Source organism: Vombatus ursinus, unplaced genomic scaffold (assembly GCF_900497805.2).
Source record: "Vombatus ursinus unplaced genomic scaffold, bare-nosed wombat genome assembly UNPS02014173.1, whole genome shotgun sequence".
Classification (NCBI taxonomy): Eukaryota; Metazoa; Chordata; class Mammalia; order Diprotodontia; family Vombatidae; genus Vombatus; species Vombatus ursinus.
In genome coordinates this window covers 1,193,456-1,220,981 of record NW_020953951.1, presented here as the reverse complement: position 1 = coordinate 1,220,981, position 27,526 = coordinate 1,193,456, and the positions used below count along the sequence as shown (strand labels likewise).

Sequence of the window (27,526 nt, the reverse complement as noted above, 5' to 3'; positions counted from 1 at the left end):
GAGTGTATGTGTGAGTACAATATGAAGTCTATCTGGCAAGACAGTCTAAAGCCAGGCTGTGAAGGGCTTTGCAGGCCAGCAGAGAGATTTGTATTTTCTCCCAGAGGCAATAGAAAATCACTGAAGCTTGTTGAGCAGGGAGTGAAATGGTGTGGCCTATGTTTGTGATATAATCATTTGATAGTTTTGTGAAGGACTAACTGAGGAGGGGGAACATGGGGCCTGGGAGACCAGTGAGGAAACTATTACAGCAGTGTAAGTAAGGGAGCCTGAGGACCTGAATGAGGGTTGTGGCCTTGTGAGTAGACAGAAGGGAATTGATTTGAGAGGCCCTTGGATTCCAAATTCAGTGTTTTTTGTTTGTTTTTTAGGCAATTGGGGTTAAGTGACTTGCCCAGGGTCACACAGCTAGTAAGTGTCAAGTGTCTGGTCTGAGACCAGATTTGAACTCAGGTCCTCCTGACTCCAGGGCTGGTGCTGTATCCACTGCCCCACCTAGCTGCCCCCAAATTCAGTGTTTTTACCAGTGAGACTTTCTGCCTCCCTTTTGTTACTCCTGTCGTCTCTAGTTAGAAGTGAGAAATTTATCAAGTTGTCCCGTATGTTTGTAGAACAAGGATTTGAACCCATGTTCACCTACCTCACAAGATTGTTTTAAGCATCGAGAGATAATTTTTGTAAAGTACTTAGTAGGGTCCCTGGTACATAGTAGATACTTAATAAAATGTCTATTCCCTTTCCCTTCCCCGATATCTTCTTACTCCTCCTTCTACCACTATGAGTTGTCCAGGATTTTCAGCCTTTAATCATGGGTTGCTTTCTTATGCCTTGGTGCCCAGAGCAATCTGACAGACATACAGAGAGGGAGTGCCTACTTGTTCAAGATGATTAGTTATCATGGTGAAGCCCTTTTCAGTCTGTGAGGACCTCCAGAAGTTCGGAAAACCCTTTTAGAATTTCTTGTATCCTAGAAATTTTATTTAAAAAAAAAAACCCAACCAAACCATGAAGTATGGTTTCTGAAAATTAACATTAAGTAAAATAGCACAAAAGCATGTGCACGCAGTTTACCCTGTACTTTTGTAACTTACTGTTAAGACACTGGAAGCTTGTGTATTGTAACACGATCTTACTAATGTTACAGGTAATAGGTGTGTAAACAGCTGGCAGGGACCTTAAAGACCTTTTAGTCTAACTCTGATTTTTACAAATGAGGAGATGGGGCAAGTAGGTCATGGGAGCATTGCTCTAGAACTTGAAGGATCCTTAGAGTTCATTTAGTCCAACTCCTTCATTCATACAGAGAGTGAAACTGAGGGCGAGGGAGGCCAAGCGTCACACGGGGAGTAAATAATCAGAGGCAGTGTTTGAACCGAGGGCTTTTGGTTCCAGAGCCAGTGCTCTTTTCATTGTGCTTGTGCAAACTCATACAAGTAGCAAGTAGAGGCGACAACATTAGAATATGCCTTCTGATTCCAAATTTAGCACTTGTTTTACCTTACTGCCTCTATTTGTGTAGTGTTGACCTTGGGAGTTTTGAAAATTTTTACCTCTAGGTTTGGCTAGAGATGCTCCTGTCCACATATCTGGATTTTCTGGTCTGTTGCTATACCATCAGTCTAGAGTTTGGGTCTAGGTTATGAGGAAATGAAGGGAGTACATGTTATCCTTACACCCCTAGGAAGTAATTAGTGTAAACAATATTGTCCCCATTTTACATATGAGGAAACTGAGACTCAGTAGGGTAAAATGATGAAGAGATATTATGGGGTTGGGGCCATTGTAGAGGACTTGTAGCCAGTGGAGTGGGGGAGGCAGCTGGAAGTCATGCTGTGGAAAAACCTCTTTTTTACATTATCTTTTTCTTTTGCTTTCTGTGGATACTATCTTAGCCCAGTATTGTATTTTGGGAATAAATCTATATTATTGATCAGATTCCTCATCTTAGGTAAAGGAGAGCAATGGTTAGTGATACAGAATTGGGAATGGGAAGGGAAGGACAAAGAAAATATATTGATTGAAATGCTTGGCATTTCAAAATCTTTGTGTCTCAGAATGTGAAGGGATCCCATATATTATCTAGTATAGGCTTTAGCCAAAGCACACAATCTTTCCAGTTCTGCTGTTGTGTAGTATACTTGTATGACGTTGGGTAGGTTATTTCACATCTTTGGGTCTCAGTTTCTTCATATGTAGAATGAGAGGCTTGGATTAGATTGTCTCTAAAGTTCCTTCTAGCTCTAAAACTTAGGATTTCTGACAGGTGTCATAGTATACCTGACAGGTAGGGAGATGGAGCCCAAGACATCAGCCTGGGTCCTGAGTCTCCTTAAATGTGACTCATTGGAATAGTTTCCAATTCCCCAATGTCATTTTTGTTTTTCTGTGGAACTCTTTGGGAATGGCTGTTGGGAAAGGTCAAGTCATCTGAATACTGTCATTTTGAACCTCCTGTGAGCTTTCCATATTTGATCCCTGTAGCCTTCCTGGTGATAAGAAGAACTGTCCTTCGCCATCCAATACACCAAAGAACCATTACAGCGTCCGTCGGAGACACAGCTCGAGGGGGAAAATGTCTCCTGTTCTGAAGAGGACTCCAAACAAAGGGCTTGTGCAGATTACCAAGCACCGGCTGTGCCGGCTGCAGCCATCCCGGGGTACTTTACCTGCTAAGGAAGGTAAGAGAAAGAAAGTGACACTACCCTCACTGGTAAATGCAAAATTAAAAAGTTTTAGCACTGTGCTGAGCCAAGTATGACTACTAGGTCAATAGGAGTATTGACAGTAGTGTTGGGCAAAGAGAGAGTCTTATATTCCCCCACTATCTGTTTCACATTAATTTGGGGGCAGAAAAGCAAATGTGAAATTGATCTGGAGGTCAGGAGAGCCTATAGTTTGGCCGAGACTTAAAATTAGGAAGAGACTAATGTAAATATGTTCTTTACATGTGAGCCATATGGAAAATACAATAGTTTTTCCAACAGTAACACTTTTCCCCATTCATGCCTCCTTCCCTAACTTTCCAGTCCACATAGCCCAGGTAGCAGCAGCAACTTTACAGAGTGAGGATGGTGTTATAATGGAGATATCAGTGTAAAAAAATGATACAAACAGTAGTTCAGGAACTGGAAGTGGAAAAATTATGTCTTTTAATGTTGTCGCCTAGAATGTTGTCTGCTTAGGGTTCATTGAGATACTTCAGCTGTTGTTCCACTAAGGGTTTTTCTTAGGAATATTGTTGGAATCTGGCCTGTGTCCCATTGCTGCCTATAGCCACACTGAGGGCAGTGAGTCAGACTCAGGATAGGGAAATTGAGGGCCTTATTCTTGGAAGGGACTTTAGATAACCTCTAGTGAAACTCATACTAGAGGTGTGTGTTCACTGTAAAATATCCTTAATGGCTTGGTCATCCCACTTTAAGGGAAGGCACACACTCTACCTTTCTTAGCTTTCCATTTCTTTTACAAACAGCTGTAAGTGCTGAACATTCTGAAATTTACTTACCTGCAACTTCTAGCTATTTACTCTCTGAATCATCCCATTTCACTTTGGGACAGCTCTGATTATTAGGAAGCTTCTACATATATGGAGCTGAAATCTACTTCTCTGTAGCTTCCTTCCTTTGCTTCTGCCTTCCATAGCCAACCAGAACAAGGCGAGTCTGTCTTCTACATGGATTAATTACTGCAGTGCTTCAGTAAATCTGTGATCTCATTAATTTGGAAATATTGTTTGCCTCCATCTATGCATTCTTATCCTGTGTAATTCTTATTTGTGGTCTATGGTTCCTTCACAGAGAATTCCCTCAGTGTGCTAGAGTCTTTACTCTAGGGCTTTTTATGTTTTGAGGGTACCAGTGTACCTATTTGCTTGTCCATCTGTTATCATTCTTCCAATATGACTGATTTACCTCCTTTTCTGATCATACATCATTTCTTCATTGCGGCCCTTCTTGCATGCAGGCCATTATTGGAAATAATGCTCCAGACTGCTTATACCCACTATGCCTCTCCATTTTCCTTAGGGTCAACTTTGATTCTTAGTTTGTGATGTTCTAAGATTTGGGGCCATACAACATTGCTAGGCAAATATTTGTGTTTAAAAAGATAAATTTTTGTGTTGGAAAGCAGCTTGAGATCATTAACTGTGTTGTTTCCCAAAGGCAGTCTGAGCTGCTCTCTTCTTCCTTTTCAATTCTGGATTCAACTCGTCCATCTTTAGTGCCTATTTCAGATAATATATTATCTTAGTGGACATTCTTTTCAGCTATATATTATAGTCTAGACAATAAACATTTTTCATTTATTTAGTTTTAAAGGTATGGATTACTAGTTTGATTTCCATTTTTGTTTTTTAAATTCAGTTTTTTATAATTTTTAGTTCCAAATTCTCTCTTTTCTCCTCTCCTCTTTTGCAGTCGTTTAGAAGGTAAGAAAAATAAAACCATTACAAATATGTATAGACATGCAAAACAAATTGCTGGCATAGTTTTTGAGAAGCTAGGGTTATCTTCCTGCTGTGCAGAGTCGTTGGTGTAGTGCTTTGTTAAGGGAGTTCTCCACATCCCATTTAAAATCATGAGCTCATAGATTTAGAATTAGAAGGGACTTTAGAGGCCAATGAGTCCAAATCCCTCATTTTATAGATGCGGAAAACTGAGGAAAAGAGAGATCAAGCGACTTGTTCAAGGTCACATAGCTCATAAATATCTAAGAACTGATATAAACTCAGGTTTTCCTCACTCCAAGTCCAGTACTGTATTTTCGACATCAACCTGCCTTTTCTGTGACAGCCTGGATATGGATACCTGCAACTCGCCATGCGTTTAACTAGTTTAGACGACGATGGAATTATCACTTCCCGATTTGGAGCACTGTGCTTATTGTTCATGCAGTTCAGTATTGAATTTGACTACTGATGATTACATTGTTGATTCAAATTGAGCTTTCAATTCACTAAAACTCCTTGGTCTTTTTCACATAAGCTGCTGTCAAGCCATATTTCCTCTTATACTAGTGCATTTTTTCCCAATTTATAATTAGTTATTTTTTTCCTCTCTTAAAATTTTTTTCTTTGTCTTTTGTTTTTATGCTGCCTTCATTTCCTAATAATCTCTTCTTTCCTTTTATCCATCCCTTCTCCATCCCAATGAGCCATCCTTTATAACAAAGAAAAATGAAAGAGCAAAAAAAACACAGTTGAGCAAAACTAACCACATAATTCTATTCTTACGGGATACGTAGTGTTTCATATCCATAGTCCCCAACTTCTGTGAAAAGGAAGGGAACATACCTTTTTAACTCTTCCTTGATGCTAAACTTGGTTATTATAATTACATAGCATTTAGTTTTGATTTTTCTTATTGTCATTCTTTCCATTTACCTTGTTACAGTTTTGTTTTCTATTTAATTCACTCAAAAAAAGGTTTTTATTATTTCTGGTGTTTTTTTCTATTACACAGGATCTAATATCTTAGCAATGCAATGATTTAAAAATACAAATAGTGTCCACTTTAAGTCCTAGCCACCTTTTACATAATATTTTTCAATAAGTACTCAATTCATTCCTAATAATAGTAACATCAGTAGCGGTCTTACTCCATTAAATCGTTGTATTGAAACATTGTCTTTTTAGTAGCAGGATTATGCAATATATTTTTTAAAAATAAGTTTTTATGGCTATTCTGTTTCTTAATCACCAAAGTTATCCTGTGTGTCCTTCCCCTTTTGCCTCCCCCTTCACGAGAGACATCCCGTTTGACATCCCATATTTTTTGGCAAGGAACAAAAAAATGGCAGCACATCCGATTGATAGTTTGAAAATGACAGAAAACATGTATAGGGTCTAACACCTGTTGATCTCCCACTGTGAAGGAGTATATCGGGGCTGTCTTCTCATCCCTCCTCATTTGAGTTCTGCTCATTCAGGTCCTACAATAGTGTTAATTCTCTTTATTTCTTTCTATTTTTTTTTTTGAATTATCCTTGTTTTCATCATTTGAAAGCTATGAGTATTTTTAGTACCTCAAAAGGAAGGAGTTAGTGCTAAAGCAAAAATACCAAAATACTTTTAGTATTGGTTGTCATACTAAGTTGAAAAAACAACAACAATGAATTTTGGGAAGGGCAGTCTAAATTAGCAAACAAACAACAAAACCCCTCTGAATTATGTAGTATTTTAAAAGAAATGTAATTTATCTTTTTCATGTTAATGCATTAACCAGAACCAAACTAGTGAAGTGTTGCTTAGTAGCAGTCCCATTGGGAACTGCATCACTGAATATTTGAGATAGACCAGGGATCTTATTAGAGTAGGTACTACTTATAGTCCTGCAAATCACAAATCTTTTATGCCTTCTTAACCTTTATTATTAATTAAATTTAATTTGTATTTATTTCCTATTATTTATTTTACTCTTTAACTATCTATGAAGGATCCTCCAAATTTGATAGAGGTCTTCCTTTGGTTATTTTAATATCCTGGATGTGTTAATATCACTGGGGCTGCCAGATTCCTAACTTGTGTTATGTGACCTCCCACTTTTTTTCTTTTTTTCTTTTTGTTTATTTTTAAAATTCATGAACTTAAATACAGAAAAACAAAAAAGTAACATTTCCACCTACACGGCACAGCGTAAAAAGAGAATTCTAAAACCATGAATTTACATTTCATAGTTTACTTTTTTTGAAAAACTATGTAATAAATACTACACATCATTTTCAAAGCTACTCTACTTTCTGTACTTAATTTTAAATCTTCTTTTTTCCTCTGCTGTGCATTTTTTATATATATCTTTTCCCTTCCTCCTCCTCCCCTCCCCCCACCCTAAAGATGGCTGCCATTAGACACAAATATGTATATATGTGTAAAACTATTATATATACTTCTATTTATCATCCTTTTTTCTGGAGGCAGATAGCATATTCATAGGTCCTATGTAGTTAGTTTGGGTATTTATAATACTCAAAATGACTTAGTTGCTCAAAGTTGTTCTTAAAACAATATTGCTGTTACTGTATACAGTGTTTTCTTCATTCTGCTCATTTCACTCTTCATTATTTCATGCGTCTTTACATGTTTTTCTAAAATCAATGAGCTCATCATTTCTTATGGCAACAGTAATCATATACCACAGCTTTTTTATCCATACTCCAACTGATGGCCATCCCCACAGTTTCCAGTTCTTTGCCACCACGAAGAGAACTGCTCTAAATATTTTAGAACATTTATGTTCTTTTCCTTTTTGCCTAATCATCTTGGGAAACAGACTTAATAGTGGGATTGCTGAACCAAAGTATATAGGCAGTTTAATAACTCTTTGGGCATAATTCCAGATTGCTCTCCAAAGTAGTTGGGTTAGTTCACAGTTCCACCAGTGGTGAATTAGTGTCCCAGTTTTTTCATATCCCCTCCAACATTTGTCACTCTCTCCTCCTGTCATTTTAGTCAATCTGATAGGTATAAAATAATATCATAAGGTTGTTTTAATTTGCATTTCTCTAATCAGTAATGATTTAGAACATTTTTTCATGTGACTGTAACTTGTTTTGATTTCTTCATTGGAAAACTGACTTTTCATGTCATTTGGCCATTTATCAATTGGGGAATGACTCATATTCTTATAGTTTTGACAAAGTTTTCTGTATATTTGAGATATGAAAACTTTATCTGAAAAACTTCTATAAAAATTTTCCCACCAGTTTTTTGCTTTCCTTCTGATGTTGGCTACATTGTTTTTATTTGTACAAAACTTTTAAAATTTAATGTAATTGAAATTATCCATTTTACACCTCACATTGCTCTCTATTTCTTGTTTACTCATAAATTGTTTGCCTTTCCATAAAGTCTGATAGGTACTATGTTCCATGTTTTAATTTTCTTGTGATATCTCCCTTTTTGTCTAGGTCATGTATCCCTTTTGACCTTATCTTGATAAATAGCGTAAGGTCTATACCTAATTGCTGCCAGAATGCTTTCCAATTTTCCCAACAATTTTTACCAAATAATGAGTTCTTATCCCCAAAACTTAAGTCTTTACACTTTTGTAAGACAAAGTTACTATATTTATTTGCTGCTATGTATTCTATGTCTACTCTGTTTCACTGATCTACCTTTCTATTTCTTAGCCAGTACCAAATAGTTTTGATAATTACTGCCTTTTAATATAGTTTAAGGTCTGGTACTGCTCTTTCCTTTACTCTTTTTTCATTGGTTCCTTTGAAATTCTTGACTTTTTGTTCTTCCAAATGAATTTTGTTGTTATTTTTCCTAACTCAGTAAAATAATTTTTTGGTAATTTAATTGGGATGGCATTGAATAAATTAATTTAGGTAAAATTGTCATTTTTATTACATTGGCCCTGCCATCCTATAAACTACCAATTATTTAAATCTGATTTTATTCGTATAAAAAGTTTTTTTTATAATTTTGGTCATATAGTTCCTGAATTTGTTCTGGCAGGTATTTTATACTATCCACAGTTGTTTTAAGTGGGATTTCTTTTACTATCTCTTCTTGCAGGGTTTTGTAGGTGATATATAGAAATGCTGATGATTTATGTGGGTTTACTTTATATGCTGCTTCGTTGCTTAAATTATTGTTTCAGCTAACTTTTTAGTTGAGTCTTTAGGATTTTCCAAGTATATCATCATGTTGTCTACAAAAAAAAGATAGTTTTATTACTTCATTGCCTGTTCTGATTCTTTCTATTCTTTTTTTTCTCTTATTGTTATTGCTAGGATTTCCAATACAATATTGAATAGTATTGTTGATGATGGGCATCCTTGTTTCACTCCTGATCCTATTGGAAGGCTTCTAGCTTATCCCTATTACCAATAATGCTTGCTGATGGTTTTAGGTAAATGCTTCTTACCAATTTAAGGAAAAACCCATTTATATCAATACTTTCAAGTGTTTCTAATAGGAATGAGTGTTGTTCTTTATCAAAATCTTTTTTTGCATTTATTTGTTTCATTCACTTTCAGTATTTTGGTGTGGTGGTGTTCTTTCCATTTACATTATTGTGGTCGCTGTATATGGTTTTTTTTTTTTTTTTTGGCTCTGCTTACTTCACTCTAAATTAGTTCATGTGGATCTCTCCATGCTTCTCTGTATTCATCATACAAATTGTTTCTTACAGCGAAGTGATATTCTATTATATTCATATGCCGTGATTTGTTTAGCCATTCCCCAATTTTTGGGCAATCTACTCTGTTTTCAATTTCAAGAAATGCCACTATAAATATTTTGGAGTATATGCAGACTTTGTTGATGATTTCCTTAAGGCATAAGTCCCATTATAGAGTCTCTGGTTCACAAGGAAGGGACGTTTTAGTCAGTTGCACTATATTTTCATTATTCTTTCTGGACATTTTGATTCAGTGACTGAGTTTTAATTCAGAGCAGTAACACTGCATAGTAATAAATTATATTAAAAGAAATGTGGTATATCATATCATAAATATTTTTTTCTTTTGCTTACTTTACTTTGTATCAGTTCATACAAGTCTTCCCCCATGCTTCTGCAAATTCTTTATTTTTGTTATTTCTTGCAGCAGAGTAGTTCTCGGTTAAGTTAATGTGCTACATTTCGTTTAGTCACTCTCCATTTGACAGGCATCTACTTTATTTTTAGCTTTTTACTACCAAAAAAGTGCTGCTGTGGATATTTTGGGGTGTATGGGACTTTTTCCTCTATCTTTCACTTCCACGGGGTGTATACCTAGCAGTGGAATTTTTGTATCAAAGAGTGCACCCATTTTAGTGATTTTTCAAAACGTAATTCCAAATTGCTTTCCAGAATGGTTAAACCAAATTCAAAACTCCACCACCAGAGTATTATAATTTCATTTCCATCTTTTGTCTTCTGCCAGTTGGCTGAGGTAAAACATTAGATTTCTTTTTGATTTACATCCCTCTTACTAGTAATTTGGAACCATCTTTCATGTGATTGTTAGTGGTTTGCAAGTCTTTTGAGAACCTTTTGTTCTTAAAACTGTAGTCGTCTTCCAAGGCTCTGTCTTGGGACTTAACTTTTCTGTACTGTCTCTGAGTGACCTCATCAGCTTTGATGAGTTTTATTTTCATCTCTTTGCTGATGAATTCCAAATCTATATTTTAAGCCCTTGATCTTGAGTACTAATCTTTTAAAAAAAAAAACACTATAATTTATTTTTTAACATTCTTAAAAAAAAATTAGTTCCAAATTCCCTCCCTTCAGTCCTTCCTCCACCTATTGACAAGGCAAGCAATTTATCAGTTATACATGTGAAATCATGTAAAACACATTTCCATATTAGCTGTCATACAAAAAAAGCACGAAAAGTAATGTGAAAAAGTTATACTTCAGTTTGCACTCAGAGTTCATCATTTTTTTCTCTCTGGAGATGATCACGTTTTTCATCATGAGTCCTGCGGAATTGTCTTTGATCGTTGTATTAATCAGAGTAGCTAAGACTTTCACAGATGATCATCATTATAGTGCTATCAGTGTGTGCAGTGATCTCCTGGTTATGCTTACTTCACTCTGCATTCAGTTCATTTAGGTCTTCCCAAGTTTTTTCAAAACCATCCCCTTCATCATTTCTTCTAGTATAATAGTATTCCATCACAATCATATACTACAACTTGTTTAGCTATTGCTCAGTTGGTGGGCATCCCCTCCATTTCCAATTCTTTGCCATATAAAAAGCTGCTATGAAATATTTGTATACATAATAGATTCTTTTCTTTTTTCTTTGATCTTTTTGGGATACAGCATTTCATCTCTAAACTCAGTACATTTTCATTTGCTATCCTTCATGTCTGGAATGCTCTCTTTTAAAAAAAATTTTTTTTTTATTAATTTATTTTGATTTGTCAGTAATCACTTCCATATGCTTTTGAGTTTAAAATTTTTCTCCCCCTTCCTCCCCACCACCCTCCCCAAGACGGTGCACAATCTGATATAGGCTATACATTTACATTCATATTAAACATATTTTCACATTAGCGATGTTATAAATAAAAATTAAAACCAATAGGAGGAACCATCAGAAAGAGGAAACAAAACTCAGCAGAAGACAAAAAAAAAATAGCAATTCAATTTCCATAGTTCTTTCTTTGGATATGGATAGCATTTTCCATCACAAGACCTCTGGAGATGTCTTAGAACCTCGTATTGCCGGGAAGGGTTAAGTTTATCAATATTAGTCATCACACAATGTGGCTGTTATTGTGTATAATGTTCTCTTGGTTCTGCTTACTTCACTCAGTATCAGACCATACAAGTCTTTCTAGGTTTTTCTGAAGTCAGCCTGTTCATCATTTCTTATAGCACAATAGTATTCCATCACATTCATATACCACAACTTGCTCAGCCATTCCCCAATTGATGGGCATCCTTTCAATTTCCAATTCTTTGCCACCACAAAAAGAGCTGCTATGAATATTTTTGTACATGTGGGTCCTTTTCCCATTTGTATGATCTCTTTGGGATCTAGCCCTAAAAGTGCTATTGTAGGGTCAAAGGGTATGCATATTTTTATAGCCCTTTGGGCATAGTTCCAAATTGCTCTCCAAAATGGTTGGGTCATTTCACAATTCCACCAACAGTGCATTAGTGTTCCAATTTTCCCACATCTTCTCCAACATTTATCATTTTCCTGTTTTGTCATGTTGACCAATCCGATAGGTGTGACGTGGTACCTCAGAGTTGTTTTGATTTGCATTTCGCTAATCAATAGTGATTTAGAGCATTTTTTCATATGACTATAGATGGCTTTAATTTCTTCATCTGAGAACTGTCTGTTCATATCCTTTGACCATTTATCAATTAGGGAATGGCTTGTATTCTTATAAATTTGACTTAATTCTCTTTATATTTTAGAAATGAGGCCCAATGCTCTCCTTCTTTATTAACTTATTTTTATCAACAATCAATTCCATAAGCTTTTGAGTTTTAAATTTTTCTCGTCCTCTTTTTCCCTCTCCTTCCCTGAGACAGTGTGCAATCTGATATAGGCTATACATATACATTCCTATTAAACATATTTTCACATTAGTGATGTTGTAAGGAAGAATTAGAACCAATAGGAGGAACCACCAGAAAGAGGAAACAAAACAAAACAGAAGGAAAAAAATAGCAAATAGTATGCTTCGATTTGCATTCAGACTCCATAGTTCTTTCATTGGATATGGATAGCATTTTCTATCATGAGACTTTTGGAGATATCTTAGATCCTTGCATTGCTGAGAGGAGCTAAGTCCATCAAAGTCAATCATTGCACAGTGTGGCTGTTAACAGTGTTCAATGTTCTCCTGGTTCTGCTCACTTCACTCAGCATCAGTCCATACAAGTCTTTCCAACTTTTTCTGAAGTCTGCCTGCTCATCATTTATTATAGTACAATAGTATTCCATTACATTCATATATCACAACTTGTTGAGCCATTCCCCAATTGGTGGGCATCCCCTCAATTTCCAATTCTTTGCCACTACTAAAAGAGCTGCTATAAATATTTTTGTACATGTGGGTCCTTTTCCCATTTGTATGATCTCTTTGGGATACAGCCCTAGAAGTGCTATTGCTGGGTCAAAGGATATGCACATTTTTATAGCTCTTTGGGCATAGTCTGGAATGCTTTCCTTCTTTATCTCCACTGCCTGGTTTGTCCAGCTTCCTTCAAGTCTTAGCTAAAATCTTACTTCCTGCAAGAAATCTCTCCTGTTACTGCTTAATGCTAGTGCCTTCCCTCTGAGATTATCTTCAATTTGTCTTGTGTATTTCTAGTTTACATGTAGTTGTTTGTATGTTGTCTCTCTCATTAGTCGGTGAGCTCCTTGAGAGCAGGGACTTTTTTTTTTTGTTTTCTCTTTTTGTATCCCCAGAGCTTTGTATAGTGCCTAGTACATTGTAGGTGCTTAATAAATGTTTGTTCATTTGACTTGATCCTAGATGTAACAAGGAGTCATTGGAATTTAGTAGGGAAATGAAAGACTTGCAACTTTAGAAAAATTATTTCGATTACTATGCTAATAATGGCCTGGAGTGTGGTAAGATTTGAGGCAGAGAGACCAATAAATAGGATATTGTAAATAGTCCAGGCAAGAGACAATGAGCACTTAAAACTAGGAAGGTGGTTGTGGGAGTATACGTGAGCAAGAAACATTGTGGAGATAGAAACAGTATGTGGGGTGGGAGTGAGGAGTCAGGGATGACCCCATGGTTGTACACCTGGGTGCCTGGAAGCATAGTGGTACTCTTGAGACAACTAGGGAAGTTCAGAAGGAAGGCAGATTTGTAGGGGAAAATAATGAGCTCTGTTTTGGACATGCTGAATTTAAATGTCAGAAAGGATTGATATTCAATCCAGGAGGTTAAAATAGGGAGCTACTGGAGTTACTGAGTAAACAATAACATGGTCAGACCTTTGCTTTAGGAATATGAACATTGTGTTCAAAGCCCTTCACAAGCTGATCCCTTCTACCTTTCCAGACTTATGCATTACTCCTTTTCACACACATGATGGTTTAGCCAAACTGACTTCCTTAGTATTCCTCCTATAGGACCCTCTTGCTTTCCATTTGCTGTTCCCCAGACTTGGAATTCACTCCTTTCTCATCTTTGTCTTTTATCATCCCTAGATTCCATTAAATCTTAGCTCAAGGGCCACCTTTGATATGACTCCTTTCCTGATCTTCCCAGCTTCTAGGTCCTTTTCCCTTCAAATCACTTGGTATCTATTTTGGATATACCTGTATTTGTATTTATTTAGTAGAGAAATGAAATGGTCAGACTTGTAATTTTAGAAAATTTTTTTTGATTACTATGCTAATAATGGCCTGGAGTGGGGTAAGATTTGAGGCAGAGTTACCAATAAGTAGGATATTGCAAATAGTCCAGGCAAGAGATGCTGAGCATGTAATCTAGGAAGGTGGTTTGGGAGTATCCTAAAATTTGGAAAGCATTTCTCTTCTGTCATTCAAGTCCTTGATCAAAAAGGATGAACAGCACAAAATTGAGGACAGAGCTTTTGGAACATAGCTACTAGAGATAACTCTCTAGATTGAGATTAATCAGTGAGTGCTCTTTGGGTATGATTGTTCAACTAGCTTCAAATCTACTTAACTATAGTACCAGTGAGACTACATCTCCATCTTGTCCTTGAGCGTATCATGAGAGATTTCAATGAATGCTGTGCAGAAATCTAGATGCACTATGTCTTTAGAATTTCTCTGATATGCCATTATTTTAAGCCTTCAGTGATCTATTTCATTGATGTGCATACTCCCTCCTCTATGTAAATTATAAGTCCACTTGACTTAGCAGGTAGATCATCTTTGAAAGTTTCTGTGGCTAAAAATTAATTACCCTGCAGCTGATAATACAATAGTAGTGACACTTATATAGCACTTTAAGGTTTGCAAAGCACTTTAAATACATTATCTTATTTGAGCCTACTAGTCCTGTGAGATAAATACTACAGATATTATTTCTCTTTTACCAATAAGTAAACTGAGTCTGAGAGAGATTAGTTAGCTTATCCATGATCACGCAACCACTCAGTACAAGCAGGATTCAAACCTAGGTCTGTCCTGACTCCCATGCTCAGATCTTTTTCCTTTACACACCCTGATGATGTACTTTTCCAGATTTAGCTGAGCAGACACTCAGATAGCAGATGTACAGTTCCAGCTTGGAAGGACCCGGTCAGTGCTTGTGCTTAGTCTTTGAGAACAACAATAACAGTAGTATAAGTAGCTGATATCTAGTACTTTAAGTGTTGCAGAATGCTTTACATTTATTATCTCATTTGTTCTTCAGAACAACTCTGTGAAGTAGGTGCTGTTATTCCCATTTTTCAGAAGAAGACATTGCGATTGGGAGAAATTAAGTGACTCACCCTTGGTCATACAGCCAGTAAATGTTAGGCAGGGTTTCCGGTCAGGTTTCCTGCTTCCTCTATCCACTATCAGTTCAAATTCACTTTCACATCATGTTGAGACATTAGAGTAGAACTTTAGTGGAGGACTCTTGACTGTCCAAAATCCTAGCAGAACATTGTGGTCCCATCATAGACCTTTCCTCCCTGTCAGAGAAGTAGCCATGTGTGCAGAGTGACAGCTTCTTATATGCCATAGGCCTCCTTCACCCCCCAGCTACGTGGCACAGTGGACAGGGCACTGGACCTGGGGTCAGGAAGACCTGAGTTCAGATCCTAACTACTTGTTTTGACCTTGGGCGAGACACTTAACCTGTCTGCCAAGGTTTCTTCAACTGTAAAATGGTATTAGTAATAGCACCTAGCTTTCAGGGTTGTTGTGAAGATCAAGATAATATTGGTAAAGCATTTAGCAATGCTTGGCACTTAGTAGGCACTTAATAAATGCTCAGGGGCGGGCAGGGGGGCCCCCCCAACTATTCAAGTATGTGATTCTTGGTATCCGCCTTAATCCTTTGTGTTGCAAAGTTGATTTCTTCTTCTTCTATTCCCATTTGAGATGGAAAATTGATTGCCATTTTCAGTATGAGAGTTTTTTAAAAATCAGTATGTGAAGACTTTTACTGAATCTCAATATTTGTGCTATTTTCAGGGCTTGTGTTTGGGGAAAGGTAGGTTTTTGTGATGAAGTACATCAGAACTGATAATAAAATTTGGAGAAGTGTGTTTCTGGGGCCATGAGTCACATAATTCTATTTGGGTGGTCAGAAAGAAACCCAAGCTTCTAAAAGTACAGATCAGCTGGTATTGTCAGTGGCCCTTTCCCTGGGAGGGAGATGATTGCCTAGGCAGTACCGTAAGACTCTTTTGGGGAGGATCAAGGATTTATTTGACTGCCCAAGGTACTGCTGCGTCTACTATTGACTCTCTTTCAAGTAGCCTGGAATTTATGGGCAGATTGTGCCTTCAAATGACAGGATGGATTATTTTCAAAGCCATTGTCAAATTGACTCTGAGGAGCAGCTCCTTGTGGCTTCTGAGCTGACCAATCATTAGTTTGATAGGGATTTTAACCAGGGAGCTGGACTCCCAATGGAAGCCTTGGGATACTTGCCATGGGATTGTTGAAGCTGGCTGGGACAATGGCAATGGGAATTGGAGAGGCTGTACAGCTTTCTAAGTGGAAGACAGTTCATATTATGTTTGGTTGAGCAGTAAGTCTGGGTCTTGGGATGGTGAGTGTCCATTATGACCTTGCAGCATTTTTCTTGATCAACAGGGATGAGCTTAATTGACCAAGAGTAGAAGAAGTTTGAGATAGGGGGTGATAGTAGGGCCTGTCTGGAAGACATTTAAACAGATATTGGTGTTCATTGTGGATAGGTAGGTCTAATTTGCAGTGCTTTTCTTTTTCCCCACCTCGGTATTTTGTTTCTGGTTCTTCTCTTGGATGTCAGGATGATGAAGAGGAGGTGAGTTTTGTTAGCAGATTAGATCTGACAGGAAGTGGAAGGCAGCCAAAGCTGGCCAGAGATAGATACGTGGACAGGATCCCTGCTTAGTTATAGCCCAACCCCTTATTTTATAGAGTGGTGACTAAGAGGCAGTGAGCCCAGTGGGAAGGGACTTGGAGTCAGAATGCCCTGGATCAAATACTGCCTTGTGCATTTACTAGCTTTGTGGCTGGGGACAAGTCACCTCACTTCTCTGAGCTTCAGTTTTCTCATCTGTATGGTGGAAGTAATAGTAAGTTTCACTACCTACTTCACAGAGTTGTTGTGAAGCAAGTGTTGTGTATACCTTAAAGTAAAACAATGAAAATGAATGAAAAAGCAGTTATTACATGCTAAATACTGGGGCTACACAGAGGGAAGGCAAGAGAGTTCCTGCTCTTCGGGATCTCATCCTCTAATTGGTGGAGACAGTACATGAAAGTCCAGCTGTATGGTGCGTGGACAGGCCAGAAGTCCTCAGGGTATATTGGTGGTGCTTGAAGGCAACGTGATGACAGTGTTGGGGCATTGCAGGACCTAAAGGCAGGGCAACTAGCAAATTCTGCAGGACATGGGATGGCATTGGCCCAGGAGATAGAGTACTGGATCTGGAGTCAGGAAGCCCTGAGTTCAAATCTGGCCTCATCTATTTACTGCCTGTAACATGGGCAAGTTACTTCACCTCAGTTTTCTCAAGTGTAAAATGGATATAATAATAGCAATTACTTTCCAGGGTTGTTGTGAGGGTCAAATGAAATAAAATTTGTAAAATCCTTAGCATAGTGTCTTACACATAGTAGGTACTTAATAATTGTATATTTCTTCCCTCTTACCACCCCCATCTGTAAGATCTGTTGGTCTTTGGTCTCCTCTGAAGGAATAGAATTGTTGACACTCATCTCCTCTCAGCTTGGTGAGCAGTGAAGCTAGTGGGCTCCTCTGGTGGGGGGAAACTTCCCTGGGGCTGGAGGAAGAGATGAGGGAGGATGGGAAGGGGGAAATTATTTTTATTGTCCCCGTTCACACAACTAGTAAGTAACATAGAATTGGAGCCCAGATTCTTTTCACTACATATGCCATGCTGTCTTTATTGGTTGGAAAGAGACTTCGGTTCATTGTGATTGATGGTCAGTGTGTGCCTTGAAATGCCTCCAAGTGAAGCTCAAAATGAGTGAGGAAATATAATGTGTTTGACTATGGCTTGACAGCCACCACCCACTTCCTATTTAGGGCTGTGTTAAATTAGAAGGCTTGAACCCCCCAAGAGTTATGTTAATGATGGGGTGCCTTGCCTTTGGGGTGACATTTGCAGGAGTCTCTGCATCAACTCATTTTGTTGCTTAATTTTTTGTTCCTTGAAACCTAGTTCCTCATCCTCAGCTATAGAGTAGTAAAGGTCTTTTAATTCAGCAAACATCAATCACATGTTGTGTGTCAGGCACCATGCTTATGGGCCAGGCATGCAAGCAGAACCCTCAAATAATCTTTTGAACTCAAGGAGCTTACCTTTTCCGGGACACTTCATTATTTAAGTCAAGGGTTTTCTAGAAACTCCATATTGACTTGCCTTTGGCTATGCTGTTGGGAAATATTTGTAATTAGAGTAGAATTTCTTGGCTAAAGTGAGATTTTTTTTTTTGTATCTGATTTTGAATTTATTCTCCTACTCTAGTACTCCAGTAGGTGTGTGATCTCATGTGTATATCTCTTCCGGTGATACTGATTTCAGCTCATTTGTGCTTGTCTGTTTTGTGACTGTCATCCATGTCTTCCCATACATGTAAGAGAGTGACCCAGTATGCTGGGGTCTTCACTGAGTTCTTGTTACATTGTGTGGATAACAGATTTCTTGTCTGGCCTATCAGATGCTCCATGGAGCAGGCTGGATTGAGACTCAGGACGCCTGGAGAGTACTAGTACTGTGCAACAGGTGTGTGGTACTGTGAAAAAAAAGTACTTGATTTGAAGTAAAAAGATCTGACTCCCCTAACAGAAGTTGCATAACTTTTGTTGGCAAATACTTGGGTCACTTTTCTTACCTGGAGAAATGACTAGGTAATCTTTTAGGCCCCTTTCAGTTCTCAGTCTCATGATCTTAGGTGGTATTGGGGAAGTTTTATTGGCCTCTCATTGATTCTAAGAATCAGTGGGCATGATGAGGAGAAAATTACTGAAGTGGGCGGTGACCTCTAGAATTTTCCTAAACTGTTGGTTAGACCCTTTGTAAAAGAAGCAGAACTTGAAATAGGGGGCTGTAAACCAGAAAGAAAGTAGCTTTCAGAAAACAGCCTATAGGTAGTTAAGGTTTATATATTATTTTTCTCACAGCAACTCTGTGAAGTAGGGAGTACAAGTATTATTTTTCTCATTTTACAGTTGGGGAAATTGAGGCTTACCCCTGAGGGGAAAGTCTCTTGCCTATGGCTAGACAAAAAGTAAGTTTTAAAGCCCAAATTTGAACTTAGGTCTTTTGACTTTTAAGTCCAGTTCATTTTCTACTATATCATACTCTTTTTCTGGTAGGAAGCCACTGGTGGGTAATAGTTTTTTCATTTTATGTATTTCCCCATATTCTGTCTCTCTCTCCTTACCCCCTTCTCCAATCTGCCTATTTTCTCTCTCCCAGGCCTGGGCTGTTTTGGGCTATTTGACTTGGCTGGTCTAGATCTTGGTTTACATTCCAACGAGAAGCTTCCTCATCTATCAGATTTGTTTGATCCAATAGCAATACTCCAAGGCTCTAACTTGGCTGGTTGAAATGGAAAGAATTCTCTCCTATGTCCTAGTCCTCCATTGCTCTCAGGAGGGTGATTAAGATCAGCTTCCCTTGGAATTGGCTGCTGAGAGCCTGAGGAAAACTGCTTCCCAATTCTCATATTAACCAAAAGTATGTATAGTGAGCTCCCGGAGTTCTTTATACAGTTGTCTGTGAACTCTTTGCCCCAGGCTTTTTGGTTTCAGTGCCATTCTGGGCTGTCAGAATTAGATTTCTTTGTGGGGTTCTGCTTATCTGTAAGATGGGTATAATAATAGTACCTATCATATAGGGTTGTTGTGAGATTCTAATGAGATTAAATGCTTTGAAAACCTTAAAGCCTGTATAAGTATGTGCTGTTATTATTCTCTACCTAGAAGGACATTGTGTTTCTAGCTTGGTTTTCAGGCACTCCTTGTGCCTGTTTTTGCCAGTAAATAAATGTTTACTGAGCAGCTAATTAGTTTGGCATAGTAGAAAGAGCTTTGGGACTGAAGACCTGGGTTCAAACCCTTTGCCTGTCATTTCTGAGTTGTTTGACCTTGGACACGTTATGTAACCCTTCTGAGCCTCATTTTCTTCATCCACGAAATAGTAGTACTTGTGATTGGAAGAAAACACAGGTATTGAAATGTGAGCTACTGTTATTAAAAGGATACTATCACCACAACTGTGAACATTTTATTAAAGTGCCAGTTGCGTATAGAGCATTGTGTTAAGTTGTCTGTGGAGAGAAGATGCAAAGATTAGATTAGACATGGGCCTGCCCTCCCAGAGCTTCCAGTATTCCTAGACCTCTCCCAGACAGAGGCTGATTGTCTAGTAAGCCCTCCTGGTTTGTGGAACTGAAGTGGTTCCTCATCTCTTGGGCAGAAAGTATTTCCCTTTTGTCAGTGCTCCCTCATGTATTCCTGCCCTGTTGCCTGGACCTACTTACTCCAGGACTAAGGAGGAGAAATGATCAAGGAGGGCCTGTGAGGCTAGAGGGGAATGTGACCCCACTGCTGTAATGTAAGAACTGGTACTTGGAGGAAAAATGCTGGAGGAAGGCACACAAGCAGCTCCCCTAAAGCATTTCCAGCAGATAGCAGAGAGAAGGCTGGAACTGTAGTCAGGAGGCTGGGGGGAGTAGTGGTTCTGACACTGACTAGCTGTGTTTGGCTAAGATTCTTTACCTTCTGGGATGTCAGCTTCCTTACTTGTGAGAGTGAGACAATAATATTCATACCATGTGAGGAGAACCCTTTTTTAAAAAGTACTCTAGAAATGTGAACTATTTGTAGGAGCAAAGGAAGGATCCTCTTTTCCCTGTCTTGTGGACTAGGTCAGTGAAGAATAGGGTGGTCTGGGGGAAAGGCTGCCAGGGTCTTGATACTTAGCAGCTTCAGGGTGTATTCGTTCTTTACTGCTCTTAGGAAGCCTGAAACATAGATAAAATTATAGTTGCCACAGATACTAACTTCTTGAAAGCTGACTTTTGGAAAGATCTTCCAGATACTTATGCCAGGAAGGCCTCGTGGGTTGGAGCACTTGTTTGATTAGGATCCTCTGTAGTCAACAACAGACATGGGGGAAAGAAGAGAACTATGTGTATGTATACCTATCTTCTTGATTTGACTTAGCTGGTGAGGTTAGAATTTTTCAGTGGAATACTGGTTTAGGGAGTTATTACAGATCTCTGTATATATCATCATCATCATCATCATCATCATCATCATCATCATCATCATCATCATAGCTGACATTTAAATGGTACTTACTAAGTGTCAGGCATTATGCTAAGTGCTTTATAAATACTATCTTATTTGTACCTTACAATGACCTTGGAAGGTGGGTGCTATTATTCTCCTCATTTTACGGATGAGAACATTGAGGCACAGAGAGGTTTATTGACTTTCTTAAATTTAAACAGCTAATGTCTAAGGCTGAGTTTGAACTCAAGTCTTCCCAGACCCAGTACTCTATCGTAGCTGCCCCAAATAATACTTTCTCCTAAACCTGTTAGTTCTGACTTTATAATATTGATCAGTGCCACTGTAGTTCACTCAGTAACCTATGTTTGAAATCTTGCTGCTTTTACTCTTCCTCTCATATAACCATCAATTACCATGTACTAGTCTCTGAAACAACTTTTGCATTCATTCTTTCTTCTTCCCCTTTCTTACTGCCATTACCTAAAAACATTACAACCTGCCCAGATTATTGCAATATTCTTTTTCTTTTTTCTTTTTTTTTTTTTGGTGAGGCAATCGGGGTTAAGTGACTTACCCACAGTCACACAGCTAGTAAGCATCTAGTGTCTGAGGCCAGATTTGAACTCAGGTCCTCCTGACTCCTGAGTTCATCCCTCTATCCACTACTCCACCTAGCTGCCTCTTTGAACTGTATGCTCAAGCTGAATTGAACTATTTCCTGTGTCTTGGTTCAAATGAGAATATTTGTAAAGTGCTTAGCATGGTGCCTGGCACATGGTGGGTACTACATGAATGCTTATTTCCTTTCCTTTTCCTTCCCTAAATATCTCCTGAACTCTCTAACCTCTGTGCTTTTGCTAACCTTGTTCTCAGGAATGTCCTTTCTTTTTCCTCTTTGGGGATTCCCATTCCCTCCATCCCATATGGAGGGAGTCCAGCTCAAGTTCCAGGAAGAGCCTTTTCTGGGTCCCCCACAGCCTTTGACTTTTGTCTCTCTTGGGTCCTCACAGTTTGATGCATTAATCTTGTACTTTTGTTAGCTGTCTAGGTCATATACCCTTTCTGGACTGTAAGTTCCATGAGGGCAGGGATAATGGACTGTCTCAACTTTATTTTCCTTAGTGCCTGGCATAGTCTTCTGAACACAGTAGGTTTTGTGTTTTGAATTTAATTGACCTGTTGGCAGACTCTATATATAGCATGATGGTCCACTTTGGGCCAAGTCGTAGGAGAGAGGTAGTGCAGCAGTGTATCTGGCTGGCTTAAAGGAAGAATTTTGTCTGTCTGTGTGGAATCACCCCTGGACTGATGAAGAATTCAGTTTGGCACCAGGATATTATTCACACTTGGTGGGAAGTTGTGGCTGTTAATACAACAGAACCATCTTTGGGGCCCAAGGGCAAGTTAAAATAACCTGGGCCTTTGAGGCCAGCTTGATCCACTCCATGGCAGTAGATCCAGTGATTCTTGGAAAGCTGCTTTTTCAGTGTCCTTTGGGAAAAAAGCACGGGGATCATTTCTTACAATGCTTTCCTGGTAACTTTCTGGAATCTGCTACTTCACCTCCTAAATTAGAGCCTCAGATTATTAAAAGTGAAAGAGACTTCTGCAGCATGGCCTGCTGGTTAAAGGGTTGGACTTGGAGTTGGAAATCTGGGCTCAGATACTGCCTCTGACCCTTACCAACTGAGTGACCTCGGGCAGGTCCATTAACCTCTCTGTTCCTCAGTGCCCTTCTCTGTAAAACATTATGATTGGACTTTGATGGAAGCTAAGTTCCTTTCTGGCTGTGACCTTTTGTAGTCCAAGCCCTTCATTTTACTCATGAGGAAACTGAGGCCAGGAGGTGAAGTGACTTTCTTGAAATCACTCAACTTGTAAAGGGCAGAGACAGGACTGGAACCCAGATCTTCTAGCTTCATGCTTTTCCATTATATTCTGTGGCTTCTTATATGAGGCAGTGTGTATAGTGAATTAGAGCATTGGACTCAGAGTGAGAAAGTCCTTGGTTCAAATCTTGCCTCAGTACTTCTTAGCTGTGGGCTCTGGACAAGTCAATTAACCTTTCTAAGCCAAATAGTAAGACTTTATAAAGGCTTTTTGACTTGATTTATCTCTCACTTGGACAATTATAGTAGCCTCCCAACTGGTCTCCTTCAATCTCTGTGCCCCATTCAATTTATCCTCTGCATAATTGCTGAAGTAATCTTCCTAGAGCAGGGGTCTAGCAATGATCCTCCCCTGTTCAAGATTTTTTAGTGTTTTCCCATTATGTCTAGGATGAAAAACAAACTTTTAAAGCCTTTTCCACTCTGGCTTTAGACTCCCCTTCTAGACTTACTTCACATGATCCCTTTCAACTCAAACTGGCCTACTGTTGTTCTCCAGACTTTACAATTCCATCTCCTGCCCCCAAGCCCTTGCACAGGTTGCCCCTAACACCTGGAATGCACTTCCTCTGAATTTGCTTTTCTTTGGGAGTTACTGTGCTAAGCGTTGGGAATACAGAAACAAGCAGAAAGAAAGACAGTTCCTGCCGTGAAGGAGCTTACATTCCATCTGGGGAAGACAGCACATAAAAGGAAAACACTGAAAAGGTTGGGGGAGGGAGGGAGAAGGTGCCCTGTGTACAGAAGATCTGGAGAAAAAGAAAGACAGCTGGCCTGGGCACTTTCATTAAAATAGTGGTTCTGGGAAGAACCAGTCAATCAGAGGAAGGGGCAGCAGGAGTAGAACACTTCTAGGGTGAGGAGGCCACAAGGGTCTAGAACTAGGTAAGAACCCTAACTAGGGTGTTTGTCATGTAAATAAAGAGAAAAAAATGAGTGTAAGTGACATTGTAGAGGTGGAATTGACAAGACGTTGTGCCTAATTAGTGAGGGAGAAGGAAGAAGAGAAGATGTCTCTGAGGTTGTGGACCTAAGTAATCAGAACGGTGGTGGGGCCCTCAATAGAAAGAGGGAAGTTTGGTGCAGGGTCAATTTTAGGTGGTAAAAGAGAGTTTTGCCTTGGACAGGTTGAGTTTGAAGTGCTGTGAGCAGACATGGGCTCTGAAAATCACATTGTGGCCCTTAGGAGAACGAGTATTTCACTAGAGAGCCTGTGATTTTGGAGAGGTATCAGCTTTGAACATCTGATCTCTGGCTGATGGTCTTTAGTCAGATTTCAGCCTGCTTCCAGTTCAACTAACATGTTTCTTACCCTTTGTTGGCTACTCACTAGTGGGTAAGAATCAGATCAGTGGTGTCTTAGCTCCAACAAGCCTAGAAATAACTGTTAGAACCTGAGGAGCTAACTCCTAGGACAAGCTGTCTTAGGGACCTGTCACTGCCAATGGGTTACATTTGCCTTCAGGGCAGGAAATAACACTTGCTTTGAGATGTTGGGTATTCTGTGTATGGTTATAGCATAGTAGGATCTCAGAGTTGAAAGGGATCTTGGAAGTCATTTATTCCAACTCCTACCTGGGCAGGAATCATTCCTTTACAACATTACTGAGAAGTTATTATCTAGCTTCCAATTGAAAACCTTCATTTCTCATAAAGTCACTAGCTTCCAATTGCTCTATTCTAATTTTTAAGGAAGTATTTTCTTCAGTAATCTTTTGGACTTCCTTTTCCATTTGGCCAATTTTGCTTTTTAGGGCATTCTTCTCCTCATTGGCTTTTTGGACCTCTTTTGCCATTTAGGTTAGGCTATTTTTTAAGGTGTTATTTTCTTCAGTATTTTTTTGGGTCTCCTTTAGCAAGCTGTTGACTTGTTTTTCATGATTTTCTTTTTTTTCTTTTTTTTGGGGGGGGCAATTGTGGTTAAGTGACTTGCCCAGGGTCACACAGCTAGGAAGTGTCAAGTGTTTGGTCTGAGGCTGGATTTGAACTCAGGTCCTCCTGACTCCAGATCTGGTGCTCTATCCACTACGCCACCTAGCTGCCCCTTTTTCATGATTTTCTTGCATCACTCTTATTTCTCTTCCCAGTTTTTCCTCTACTTCTCTTACTTGCTTCTCAAAATTCCTTTTGAGCTCTTCTAAGGCCTGGGACGGATTCATATTCTTTTTGGAGGCTTTGGATGTAGGAGCTTTGGCTTTGTTGTCTTCTTCTGGTTGTATGTTTTGATCTTCTTTGTCACCAAAGTAAGATAATATAGTCTGACTCTTTTTGCGCTGCTTACTCACGATCCCGGCCAATTACTTGAGTTTTAAACTGTTTGTTAAGGTAAAAGTCTGCTTCCAATGTGAAGAGTGTACTGTCCCAAGCTTCGGGGGTTTGTACAGCTGTTTTCAGAAGTATTTCTAGGGACCTGTAATAGGGACCTGTAAATTTTCAGTTCTTCCAAGGTGGTATGATAAGGGACGAGGTGTTTTCTCTCCACCGCCACAACAAGCTCCACCATGCCAGCATTCCTCCTCGCCCCAGGACCGCCCCTCAGAATTATGACCCAGATCCAAGCACAGGCAAAGCAAGAGATTTCTGCCTCAGCACTGGCAGAGAGGTCCCTGCAATCCCCCTCTGATCAGCCACTTGATTCCCCCTCAGTCTGTGGGCCAGAAGCTCAGGAAGCAGCCATGGCCTGCGCTTGGGACTTGTGGCTGAAACCTAGCTTCTTTCTCATGGCAGTCACAGACTTTTCCCACTGACCTTTTAAGTTGTCTTTGCCGTTTGTGGGTTGAGAGGTCTGGAAATCGCTACAGCTGCCTGCGATTCAGTCCTCTGAGGCCTGCTACAGGTAAATGTTGAAAACTAAAAATAAATTTATTAATAAAAAAAAACAAACATAATGCTTTTTGGATAGCTAATTTTTAAGAAGTTTTGGGTTTTTTTTGTTTTTTTTTTTAGTTTTAGCTGGACCCCTCTATATGTCATTTTTTCTTATATTGGTCCTAGTTCTATTCCCAGGGACCAAGTGGAAAAAAAATCTAGTCCCATTTCTATATATGCATAGACTTCAGGTACTTGAAGACAGCTATCACATTGACCCAAGTTTTTCTCTTCTTCATGTTAAACAACTCTAGTTTCTTCAGGCTGTCCTCATGTGACATAGACTTCAGTATCTTTCTTTTCAGTGTATTTGCTAAGATGTAGTACTTTGAAATGAGCACAGAATTCTAGATGTGGTTTGAGTAGAGTAGAGTACAGTAGGATCGTCATGACCCTCAGTTTGGATACTCTTATTCTATTATATGTTTGTTTTTGTTCCTACAGGTCTCACTGTTGACATATTTTGAACTTGCAGTTCACTAAACCACCCACTAAACCAAGTCTTTTTCACATGAGTTGTCATTTAGCTCAAATAAGATGTTTGTAAAGCACGATGCCTGGCACATAGTAGTAGGTGCTTAGTAAATGCTTATTCTATTGCCCTTCTTCTATGTTCCTGCAGTGCCTACTCCCTGTTCTAGTGCAGATGCTTTTTTAAACTTAAGTTTAAGATTTTATATTTATCCCTGTTAATTTTTATGTTATTGGATTTGTCCTATAGTTTTAGCCTCATGATCTATTTGGACCCTGTTGTCATCCAACATATTGGTAATTCCTCTCATTTTCATGTTGTATTCCATTCAACAAACATTGTAATGAGCAGCTATTATGTGCAGGGCATTGTGCTAGGCAAGTGGGTATTTAGAGACAAAAATTTCTTTCAAAGAGCTTGCATTTTTTGGGAGAGGGGATATAAAATATCAGATAATTATAATTCATGGTAATTTGATAAGGGAGAGAAAATGAACAGTTGTGAAAGGATGGGGAAAGTTTTGTAGAGGAGGTAGCCCTTGAGCTGAGCCTTTTGCAGGTAGATAAAGATTCTGACAGACAGAAATGAGGGGGCTGTCCTAGGCAGTGGGCCTGACTTTTGCATAACAATACCATTTATTTCTTTGTTCAAGAGCAGTCTGCCCGTCAGTAAATATTTATTAAGTGCCTATATGTGCCAGGTCAGTGTCACTGGATTGCAGAGTATGTGGTGGGGCGTAAGGTGTAAGAATACTGGAAAGGTAGTAGGAGATAGATCATAAAGGGTTTTGAATACTAAAGAGATGATTTTGTATTTGATCCTGGAAATGATAGGGAGCCATTGGAGTTTATTGAGTACGGAGATACATGGTTAGACATGTGCTTTAGGAAGATCGCTTTGTCAGCTGGGTGGAGGGTGGACTGGAGTCGGGAGAAACTTGTGGTGGGGAGACCAACCAGTGTACTCTTGGAATAATCTAGGTGTGATGATGAAGGATACCAGGGTGGTGGCAATATCAGAGGAGAGAAAGGGGTGTACGGGGAAGATAGTACAAAGGTAAAACCAATAAGCTTTGGCAATATGGAGTACGAGAGGGCAAGGAATTGAGGATGACATCTAGGTTGTGAGCTTGGGTGACTGGTAGGATGGTGGTATCCTTGCTTGAAAATAATAACTAAGTTAGGAAGAGGGAGATGGGGTTTTGGGGAAAAGATAATGAGTACAGTTTTGGACATGTTGAATTTAAGTTGTCTATGGGACTTGCAGTTTGAGATGTCTACTAGGCAGTTGAAATTGTGCACCTGGAGGTCTACTGAGAGGTTAGGGCTGGATAAGTAGATTAAGAATCATCATTATTGAGATAGTAATTGAATTCATGGGAACTGCTGACATCACCAAGTGAAATAGTATTGAGAGAGAAAATGATACTTTTCA

At 38.9% G+C, this 27,526-nt stretch overlaps 1 protein-coding gene across 2 annotated transcripts in view; it reads left to right on the top strand.

Annotated features, from left to right (window-relative positions):
• The window catches only part of ZC3H3 (zinc finger CCCH-type containing 3), a 509,781-nt gene that overhangs the window by 3,870 nt on the left and 478,385 nt on the right, over window positions 1-27,526 (top strand). For both annotated transcript variants that reach the window (XM_027859891.1, XM_027859892.1), the window contains exon 3: window positions 2,482-2,678. In XM_027859891.1, coding sequence (XP_027715692.1) covers window positions 2,482-2,678 — 197 coding nt within the window. The remainder of the gene's footprint in view (window positions 1-2,481; window positions 2,679-27,526) is intronic.